This window comes from Centroberyx gerrardi, chromosome 23, assembly GCF_048128805.1.
Source record: "Centroberyx gerrardi isolate f3 chromosome 23, fCenGer3.hap1.cur.20231027, whole genome shotgun sequence".
Classification (NCBI taxonomy): domain Eukaryota; kingdom Metazoa; phylum Chordata; class Actinopteri; order Beryciformes; family Berycidae; genus Centroberyx; species Centroberyx gerrardi.
Window position 1 is genome coordinate 10,957,377 of NC_136019.1, and position 11,399 is coordinate 10,968,775.

The window sequence follows — 11,399 nt, forward strand, 5'->3', positions numbered from 1 at the left end:
ACAAAAGCAATCTTGGTTTATTGCTTACAAACATACAAAATGTTGAGGAAAACATACTATCAAATAGATTATCGCAAGAAAACACACTTGAGAAACAGCCTGGTAAGAGTCTAGAGTGCTCTGTATTGAAAAATAAATTCCTGAGGCTGAGAGAGAGGACAGTGTTGCGGTATCTGACAGTGTGGGCAGCAGGTTGCAGCTTTCTCTTAAGGCCTTTGCTGTGCTAGATCAATGTCAACAGTGAACAACGCAGATCGGTGCCACTAATCATTAAAAAATTCAGTGTCTTGATTAGAGAATGTCCCGATCCATTAGATCACATTAGAAGCTCAACTGATAAACTTTATGGTAAAAATCATGGTAAAAAAGAAAAGTGCAATGAGCAGCAATGCTTTGCAAGGCCCAGTAAAACATGGTTCTCCAGTTAAGGTTAGGCCCTTCTAAACTGGACAACAAGACCACTGATGGGCCAAATGTCTTCTTGTATTGGTAGATGATGGTTTCAGTTTTGTGAAGCCACTGAATGTGAAGCAGGCTGATCATGTGTGTTCAAAATGTAAAGAAAGATGTGCTGGTTCCCACTAACCGCCCAACAGCAATGTTGGACAGCTAAGACTGAAAAGATCAGGAGATCTTTGCCATTCACATGGAAACTTAAGACAACAAGAGAAGGGACAATATTGTTTTTGCTTCTTTGCTCCATAGTCAAGTGAGTTGAATATGCAAACATGAGAGTATGTGTGATAATTAAAAAGCAAAGTAAAAATAAGATCACATTTCCACAAGGCAACACCCGAGGTGGTGTTTTCTTTCTTGATACAGTACTTTGCGTGCTTTGCATCCCACTGTGCATGTAAAGTAAGCACACCAAAGTCTAAACTGATGTGCTATGTAAATATAATATCTAAACACCCAGAGGGTTCATTTAGAGTAGAGAGAAGGGGTTGAATCTTAATGGTTAAACTTATATTAATGTTATACTATCCAGGTTGTGATGTATAACGAGTAAAGAATTCAACGGGCCTCTATACCAGTCACGCTTCTCTGCTGTAAACCTGGATCTGCACTTTGGGTCTGAATCTGGGAGGTAGACTAACTGTAATATACAGTATGTAATGATGCATTGCTGATTGTGCTGAAATGTATTGAGACAGCATTTCTGGTGTCATCCGGCACTGCTGGTGGTGTGTAAGTGCAGCCCCCACTACTATATAAGGCTGACTGAAGAACATTAATAAGGCTCTTGGGCCCTTAACCAGTATAGTCCTGCTGGTGGTTAATACTGGTAGTCCAATCCTCAATTCATATCACTTGTTAAATCCTGCTTTGATTCAGGTCTGAGCCGTTTCACCCAAGCTGGTTTCCGAGTGAGAAGGCGTCTCTGAGTGATTTTCCTTGTCCATGATGGATAGAGGACTGTTCAAAAGTCCAGACTCTGAATGTGGATCGCTATTTTTGCTGTCGGGGGAATGCTTTTGAGGAGGGGGGGGGTCTGTGCATGAGAAGTAGTGAGGCAGAGTCATCATGACCAGGCAGCCCAGGATGAGGAAACCGCCCGCTACGATGAAGGAGACGATGTAGTCGCCTGTAACATCCTTGAGAAATCCTTTGGACAGGGAGACAGGAGGCATGGCGTTAGGGAAGGAATGATACAGTCAGAGAAAAAGAAGAAGTCAGATCGAAAAGAGAAAATATGAAGAAAAGGGCATTAAAATCTTGTATTTTCTATGCGTTACTCAAGAGTGTAGAAAATCCTGAGACTCTTGAGAATGAGATAAACAAAGAGCAAAGGAGAGCAAATGAGAACTAACAGGAAAATATAAGGCACCTATAAAGTCTGCATATGTTGGCGTCGTGGTGGAGGGAAATGCCCACTTCAATGTACAAGAAAAGAAGAAGCCCTTATGGCATTAAGTTGCATCATGGTGACTTGACTATGGTCATTATCGTTCTTGCAGAATCATCCGTCAGGCAGTCAATTATGTTGCTATATTTGTTTTGTGTTCAGAACATGAAACAGAGAAGCTTTTAAAGTCTTAAAAATACCATGACATGTTTTTATAAGGTTAGGCAAGACATTTTCAGGCATTCTGTTCTAACCATGTTGACTACAATGTGCAGCTGCATTGAGACAGAGAGACTGCATCAGTCTTGGCTACATTTGATTCACACAATCTGCCTGAGGTGCTAAGCACTGCATGAGGGACGTGTAGGTCAGAGATTGGATGATGAATTGAGAAAAACAGAGGGGGTAAGAGAATGAGGCCTGGAATGTTTTACCGTAGTTAATCTTTGACTAATTTTGGCCCCAACATGTTAACTGGTGTTTACAGCCTGCAAGTGTCACCTTCCCTTGTTTGTGAAAAGGTGACATGACCGACAGTAGGAAGTATATTAACATTATAAATTCACAATACTATAAGGCCATTTTTATAGACAGTTTATCAAATTACTCGACTTTTTGCAGTGGAGACACTACTCCATTAACCTCTTCCAATATGACTGAACTAACACTACCAGTGTCGATCCCATCCCAGTCTGCTCCTCAGATGTGCTCCTACCTGACAGCGGCGCCCCCAGCAGTCCCCCGCTGCTCTCGATGAGCTGCAGCAGGCCGAGCGCTCCCATCATGCGCTCCAGGCCCACGATCTGCGGCACCACCGGAAACACCACCGAGGTCAGGGCGCCGGCGCAGAAGCCGTAGAGAAGGCTGATCACCAGCATGATGGGGTAGGAGCCGGACATGGAGCTCAGGGGCAGCAGGATGATGAACACGCCTGTCAGGCTGGTCCACAAGGTCAGTAGATGGACCAGCCGCAAGTGGCCCAGGTCTGAGAACCAGCCCGACACGACGCGGCCCAAAATGTCGGTGGCGCCGGTGGCAGACATGATGAAGGCAGCTTGGTACTCTGAGAAGCCCACATTGCGGCTGTGGGCCACCAGGTGGAAATATGGCACAAAGTAGCCGGCGTTAAAGAGAGTGATGGCCCCGGTGTAGGTGAGGAACGGCCTCTCAAAGAGCAGCGACAGCTCCAGGTAGGAGTAGACCCGCCGCAGGATGGCAGCGCACGATGAGCCACTGTCTGAGTCCACCTGCAGGAGGAAGAGGAGGAGATGCTGAGCTTCAGCTTAACTAAACACATTTCATTATATACCGCTATCTAAACAAGACTCTTTAGTATTCATAATTTTCAATACAGCTTTAATCTACTTTAACCCACTTCATAGGACCAATTTAGAGTGTGGTCATGTCTAAATTATAACATACCCTCAACTGTCCCAGGTATTCCCATGCTGCATCCCAAAATTAAATCAGCTAAATATACTTGAATCTTACATAATTCCATTTTTTTTATCAAAAAGATGATGGGTGGATGAGGGCTTATGAATGACTTTATGTAGTTATTACCAAACACATAAGCAAGCATACACTATCCCAAACACACGTTTTGCAAAGGCCATTTACACAATATCTTTGTGCCTCTTGAAAAGCAATTACTACAATCATAAGGCAATTGGCCATTTTATTTGACATCCTTTCATCCATCAGGCCTTAATGAAGTGATAATATTATTTATAGACCTTTATAGCGTCCCAAAATACTAAGTCTGTAACTCAATTGAAATTCTGCTACCAACATTAATTGTAAATAGATAGTGTGTGTGAGTGATTGTGAGGTTGTGACGAGGTGGCAAGCAGTAAAGGGGAGAGCAGAGTGTGTTCAGTTCAACTCTGCAGAAAGGGAGCAGCTTCCTTTTGGCTGAAGCTCATAGCAGCATGGCAACAAATAGGACAAACTAGACACTGTGTAAGTGTAGCCACACTCGGCTCGTCACTCAAACATTTGCCATTCTTGCTATATTACTATATGCTTCAGCTACAAAGAGACTCTAGTGCTGTAGAGAATTGAACTGAACAGACTCTGCCTCCCCCAGCCTCACTACGCCTATCTGTCACTCACACACAGCAGCTCACGGAAGAAAGGAGGGCAAAATAATTAATAGGAATTGATAAGGCAACATGAATCCTAACCCTTTTTGAGGCCCAACATTTATTCTTATTTTTCTCAGATGATTGCAGTGTTTTTATATGTATTTTTAATTACAGTTTCTGGCCAATAACATCTGGCCACAGGGACTACAGTTGAAAATTAGCCAGTTGGCACATTCACCCTCGGGTCAATTAATGTGCACTGTCCCTGTTTAAAAATAAATAAATAAATGAAAATGAAAATCTCAGTTCCCAACCCTGCTAATGACAGCCTGTAGGTTTGGGAACCGAGATTTTCATTTTCATTTTTTTTATTTATTTCTAAACAGGGACAGCGCACATTAATTGACCCGAGGGTAAATGTAAATGGAACCAGTTAAAGCGGCAGATTGAGCTCAAAAGTTCCTATGCACTTTTTCCTGTCATGTAGAGTAACTTATAGTGTGATGAGTGATAGGTCACACATCAAATCACACATCACATTCGTACAGAAACACTTTCCAAATCCCATTTATTTTCCTTGTGATAAAATGATCATGCTATCCTACTGTATCTCACCTACTGTATCTCATTTTACAGAGATCAAACATGCAGACTTGCGTGTTCTAAATCAATAAACAAATGGCTAAAAAAATGCCTTTTCCCACCTTCTCTGGGACCTTAGAGCGCCGCTGGGGACGGAGGAGCGCCCCACATGGCACTATGTTGAGGCTGAGGCCCCCCAGGATGAGCAGCGCCCCTCGCCAGGCGTACGTCTCCACCAGCAGCTGGAAGAGGGGGTTGAACACAAAGGAGGAGAGGCCAATGCTTGAGAAACCCAGTCCCAAAGCCAAGGAGCGTCGCCGAGTGAAGTTAGCCATGACTGAAACCACGGTGGGAGTGAAGACCAGCGCCCAGCCCAAGCCTGGAGGAGAGAGGAAAGAAGGGGCGATGTTCAGCGCAATTAACCAGGTGCTCTCTCATCTCATGATCCTGTAGTTGTTAACACACACATACACACAACTCAATAACCTCCTAAACACCTGCTAAGCAATAATTATGTTTGGATATGAGCAGGACTGACTAACCTCATACTATGCTTAAGTTTCTGTATTTAGGATAATATCAACAGGCATAGAAAAAGGGACAGTTATGCTGTAAGAATTTGAGAGACGCGTTACCTGAAATGACACCCATGGTGAGATAGAGGTGAGCGAGACAGGTGGCCTGCGAGGCAAGTATGAGGCCGAGTCCAGCGAGACAGCCGCCCGTCATCACCACCGCCCGGGCATCATACGCATTACACAGCGCTGCACCCAGCGGACCTGGGAAACACACACACACACACACACACATTTCTGTCTCAGTCACTCAAGACTCTATACACAGTGTCTTGGGTACTAATGGGGCTTTAATATGAACAAGCACATGCAGACGGACTCACTGAAGAACTGCTGCGTCGCCACTCCGATGGAGGTGATCCAGGAGATTGCCTGGGCGCTCTCCTCAAAGTACTGGACAAACTCTACAAAGAAGATCCCCAAGCTACGCATCAGACCAAACACGAGGCTTGAGGAGACAAACAGGGCGCCCACCAGCACCCAGCCCCAGCCTCCATCTGGGCCGTCTGCTTCCACGCTCTTGGTCTCTGCCTTGGACTTAGTCATGGCTAGAGGAGAGAGAGGGCAGCAGAGAAATGGCAGGTTAGCATTCAAAAACCAGTGTGGCCGGTGGTTTGGGCTAAGGGAGGAAGAAATAACCCTAACCCTAACCCAAAGAAAGGAAAGTGATAATTGTCCCTCCATGACAATGGTGCAGAAGAAGTTTCAGAACCTCTTTGTGGTCTCCACTTCCATAAACATTAACTTAGCACAGGCCAATAAATTTCCTGATTGCACCATGTATGTCCTCATGCAGAGAGCTCTCCATTGTATTCTACTAGGTTGCTTCACAAACTGAGGACAGGGAATAGGTGAAAGGTGAACTCCAAGAATGATTGCTCAGGAGGGTTCATGGATAGGCTACAAAGAGATATTTGCATATTCCAAACTGAATGATAACAAAACCTCCTGACCAGCTTCCTTTGGATTTTTTGAGCACTTCTGCTTTAGAGTCAGTAACATAGATACCAAAAGGGGATGACATGTAATTTCTCATGGCTTCACACACTTTCTGTCATGATGAGTTTTCAAGTGAATGGAAGAAATATCACTGCGGTCATCATTATTAACGGTGTCTGATGGTGCTGCAAACTGAAGTCATCTGTACATGCTGCGGCAATTTGTAGCTTGTTCCTCGGCATCATTTGAATATTTCCAACAGTCACCTAAGCTTATAAAGGCATTGGCCCTCCTCACAAATGTGCAGTGCAGTTGCGTATGCTCTTTCCAACTGAAGGAGTATTCCTTATCATTCACAGACTAGTTGTCTGTCACAGACAACTATCCAATTGTTAAAATACACTTACTCATAAAGCTAAATCAAAATGTATGATTAGTGATTTTGGCAGAATGTAAAATCATGAGCTTCTCAAACGTAACTATCTAGCTTGTGTTTGCTGGAACTAGGAAAGGTGGGACAAAAAATGCAACTAATGATATTTTCTGTAGCCTAATTCTTGATGTAAAATACGTCAACAATTTCACAAGTCTAATTATAATATAATAATTTACCATTATGAAATCACAAAGCTCAAGCTGAAGCTTTGGTCATACAATGTTTTGTTTTTTTAAAAATATAAAACAACCCAATCTTCAATATTCAGTTGTATCATTTTTTAGCTCAAATGACTCATAACCACACAGAGAGCTGGAAAATTGCATTTGTCAACGGAATGACCCTTGAAAAAGTTCAGTATTTCTCAACTTTCGAAAGCACTCCGCTCTGCCTAAAAAGAAGGTGTAGTGCTTTGTTGCCAGTCCGCCTTGCAGCTGCTTTCCATTAGCTTTAGTACACAAGAGAAGAGGGACTACCACACACTTGCAAAAACACTCCAAAAGGTGCTGGAGGCCAAAAAACACAGCGGATAATCACAAAAAAAGTTCTTGCATCCTTTAACTTCAGTGCAAAAACGGTGCTAGCAGTTTGAAAAAACAACAATATAATGTGAACACAGCCTAACTGATGATAACAGTACACTTGCATGTGTGTTCATGAGGTCACTGGTGGTAGATCATGGAAAACTGAGCAATCATTCTGATTATTTATGCTGCTGGTTGTACGGTATTTTTCCCCGTCTGTTGCTCAATCAGATGAGACGACTTTGTGTAGAGAACTCAAAATGAGACGAAGCAACATTCGCAGTAAGCAGCTCAAAGCCACCGTGTTCGCAACATGCCTGTTTTCAGAGCTAAGTAGCACAGCACAGTGACCTCAGCCCAAAACTTAATGCTATTCACTTCATTGCTGCAGGAATTGTAGGAATTTGTGCCCAACCCACTCCCTAACACACACACACACACACTGGAAGTTTTATAATTCACAAACCTGTCAGCAACGAACAAAAAATTAGAAATAGAATGTAAAACAGTGGATATTGCTGGTAAGTGAATAAAATAAAATATGAAATAAAATGAAGCAAGCAAGTGACGATTAATGCATATGAATTGGTGTTTTACAAGGGCCAAACTTCAGTGCAATAGTCACTATCAAGTAACTGTCCATAATGCAGGCTTTTCTAGGGAAATGGCACTCAGATGATGAAGTGCGATAGTCTCTCCGACAGTTGATTCATATTGCATTTAAGTTTGATAGCTTTGTGTGTGTCTGTATATATTATGTCCTATAGAATTAGTGTGATGGCTGCAGAATTTGAGACCTACCTGCAAGAGGAGAGGAGCAGGAGGATCACAAACACCAGATTTCAGTGATCCAAAAGCTGCAAGACAAAGACGGGTTTCACATTAGGATGAGACAATTGTGTTGCACTTGTCTAAAAGATATATTCTGCCATGCCAGGCAACTGTGCCTGATATTTTCAACTACGACCTCCCAATCTAGGAGCTGTCGCCAACGATTTTGCATTGCCTGACAAAACATCTGCTGCACAGCTCTTTTCACTTCATGTGCTTTGGATTTAAATAGACTTATCTGGAACAGGAAACCTCCCTTCCTTATTTTTGATAGTGTGTTCCTATCACTTTCTATGCCAGTGATGGTTGTTAGTAATACAGAGTTGGAGTGAAAAAAATGAAGCCTCATTTGTGAAGCTGCGTATCACAGGTGTATGTGACCTTTCCAGATTGTTATTGTCTACTGGTAAACTCAGCATACATTTAATCCACCAAGCAGCACTTATTATGTCAATAAAATCTCAACTTGTATAATGTTCTTCAACCAAAATACACAGAGGGTTGCAGTAGGGGGCAGCAAACAGTCATACAGGGTATGTAGGCTACTGTAATGTGCAAAGTATTTATTTACCCTGACAGATTTTGGCATACACAAAGAAATAAAGAGAAAACGTAATGTAGCCTATCAGGTTTAATAAGATAATTAAATGTCTTTATTGGAGACATCAGTTCAATAAAGTTCAAAGTATGGAGAAGTCCCCTTATCTCATATTATTTGCTACCAAAATTTAGAAACCAACTGATCAGTCATGACTGATGACTGACATATTACTTTTTGGTCAACGTGTTATTACTAGATGTAGGTCACCACACTGTCTTCCACAGATGCACAGCTGCACACAACTGACAAGTGTATTGGTCTTGAATGCTCCCCTGAAATTATCTTTTTAGATAGCCTATAGCTTCCAAATTGTCCCCAGGCACTTTTTAGTTTATCTTTACAGTCCATTAAAATTATAAAAACTAAAAGATCAAATTTGGACTATGGTTGCCATACCCAACAAAATGTCAATTTTGAAAACCCCTCCAGAGCCAACAGTTTATGCGTGCAATTATTATTTTGTTTGAAAACATGTACTGTACATTAATACATAATCATCAACATCAGCTATATCTCTAGACACATGGTCGTACCGTATGGGAGCATCAGACCGCTGTGACACCAGTAAATACAAGGCTGCTCCTGCCTCCTGAACGCCTTTTCTTCCAAAAACCTATGACAGCGGTTATAGCCTTTTGCTGAAGCCTCATCGGAGACAGATCAGCCGCCAAAACTCATAACTAAACACATAATTATGAACAGGTAGGCAGACGAATGAAACTGCAAGGACTGTAGGTTACGTACGCATCCAATCAGCTGCTGTTGCAACTCCAAGTAAGCTGATCGAGAATCCAAACAGCGCATGCGCGTTGGCTGTCACACACGTGCACACCCGAGGTAACCGGCAACACACTGTACTGACAGAGAAACAACGCAAATATTCAATTAATATTTTATTTTCAATCGATGATATTCATAGTGGTAATTAAATGTCACTCTTCCGCCACGCAATATCGTTCCGCAACCGTAGCCAACAACGTCGTTGCTACGCGACACATGTAGCGGCATAGAGTGGTGATTTGCGGTTATGGTGGGCTATTAATATTTAACTGTTTCATAACCTATGCCATTACTATCGTGTCTAAGTCAAATCTTAAAAAGGAGAGTTAGAAAATACTATAACGGACTTAAAATTAGATATGCCCAATGATTGCAAATCAGCCGGCCGGCACAATGTTGACAAAGCATGTCAGTTACTATTTAAAGCTAAAATAAACACGTCTTGTAGCATAATAACCGCTTCATTGTGCTGGTAAGGATATTACATAACTCGCCAGTCGCCACTACTTACCCTCAGTCGAGCTTTCTCTGGAGTTGCACATGGTCAGCCGCCACAGTAAATGACAAAAGCATCGGTATAGCAATACGCCAAAACCAGGAGACAAGTTCAAGTTACGCGTGCGCACCCGAGGTCGCGCGCGTTCCGTATGGCATGGATAGCCTGGATAATAACTTTACAACTGCCACGCACGCGCGTGGGCACGCGCACGAACATCACCGACTATCAAAAGAACTTGGCTTTTTCAAGTATTTTTGTTCCTACATCTTGTGCACTAGTGGAGATTATCTGAACTATTTTTGTTTTTAGTCACAATAATTTAAAAATACAGGCTACGACAATAACGGGCTTGCAACCAGGCAGACACGACAACATCCTCGTGGCTAAAAAAATAAGGAGAATATGATACTCTTGTCCTTTATTTCTACAGTGCCTCAGTTATATATATTTTATATTTTAGGGTAACAGCCCATGTGTCTCCAGTATACTGACGCTAGAGGGAGGCAACCACAAGGTTTAAAATTGTCCATTGCCCTGAAATGGCTATTAGTCTACTGGCTGTAAAAAGCAGGTCCAGTCTCACTGTAAAGGGCTTCAATATCCAGAGCCTGGGACAGAACTTGACTTTATCAATCCCTTCTTGTATGGATGATTGCATGAATCTGTAAAGGATCAATGTAATTGACATTTACATACCCTACAGTTATGATTAATCTGCTCAGCCTGAGAATTTTCTCTGTTTTATTCAGTTCCTGAAATAAGTTACACAAAGACCATGACCTTTTAAAAGAGTCTTTACCAGTGTCTTTCAATGCTCTCTCTTTCTATTTACAGTCACATCAGAAATCCAGGCATATCCAGAGTATTATTTTGACATGTTTGTTCTTTGTCCACACAGGATTTGCTTGGAAATCCCTGGGAATGTATCATATGTCATAAATCGATGAGGTCAAAGCAGGGACAAAACTTTATGTCATATTAATTATTTTGTTATACAGGGGAGGTAAGGAGGTTGCGGCGGGGCTGAGGGTTGGAAAGTCCCTTCAAACTTCCAACGTTTGTCTGCTGAGCACACAGACAATAAGCTCGGCCCGCCACAACTCATCAGAGAGCAGGAAGTGGGGATGACAGAGGGTGGGAGAGTTCAGCGGGGGTCTGCGGCCCCCCGTCACCTCCAGGATGCACCGGCAGGCTGACACACATGTTGCCGGGTGCCAGTGAGCGCACCACGTATTAGGACCCTGCCGGAAACAGGTGCCCTCGGCTTCATTGTTTCCACACCAACACCCAGAAAATCAAAACAAAACAAAACCTAAAAAAAAATGGCGGACTCCACACAAGGCATGATTCATGGGCTGAAAGAGCAAGTTAATGAGAGGAAGGAAGTCTAGGGAGGAGAGAGGGTGAAGGAGGGAAACGTGGCAGAGAGCAAAGCTTGCACTGCTTTAAGAACTTTGTTGTTTGTTTTGGGACAGTTTACATGTTGGCTAGATTAGTTCTTTTACACAAACTTTTGAAACCCAAAACTTTACATAAACTAGACAAAACTGCAATTACATTCTTCCTTTCACACTCTTCACACTCAGTGGCTCTGAAGACATTTAAGTCACTGTTTGTAATACATGATATCTTATATATCAATGAATATGATATTAAATGACACACCAGACACCAAGATTCCAATTGATAGAAACATGAT

At 42.5% G+C, this 11,399-nt stretch overlaps 1 protein-coding gene across 1 annotated transcript; it reads right to left on the minus strand.

Annotated features, from left to right (window-relative positions):
• Nucleotides 1-1,331: 1,331 nt before the first annotated feature.
• slc16a13 (solute carrier family 16 member 13) lies at nt 1,332-9,743 on the minus strand. Its single transcript, XM_071909476.2, has 6 exons — nt 9,713-9,743; nt 5,414-5,638; nt 5,151-5,294; nt 4,638-4,894; nt 2,562-3,093; nt 1,332-1,606 (listed from the first exon to the last, which is right to left on the minus strand). The coding sequence occupies exons 1-6, from the start codon at nt 9,741-9,743 to the stop codon at nt 1,332-1,334; spliced, it is 1,464 nt and encodes a 487-aa protein (XP_071765577.2).
• Nucleotides 9,744-11,399: the final 1,656 nt, after the last annotated feature.

Bases quoted from the DNA above. Each gene is read 5' to 3' on its own strand.
- slc16a13 (XM_071909476.2), bottom strand. From the start codon at position 9,743: ATGTGCAACTCCAGAGAAAGCTCGACTGAGG. The intron at 4,895-5,150 runs GTAACGCGTCTC...TCTCTCCTCCAG, and splicing joins CACCATGGGTGTCATTTCAG to GCTTGGGCTGGGCGCTGGTC. The intron at 3,094-4,637 runs GTGGGAAAAGGC...TTCCTCCTGCAG, and splicing joins GCTCTAAGGTCCCAGAGAAG to GTGGACTCAGACAGTGGCTC.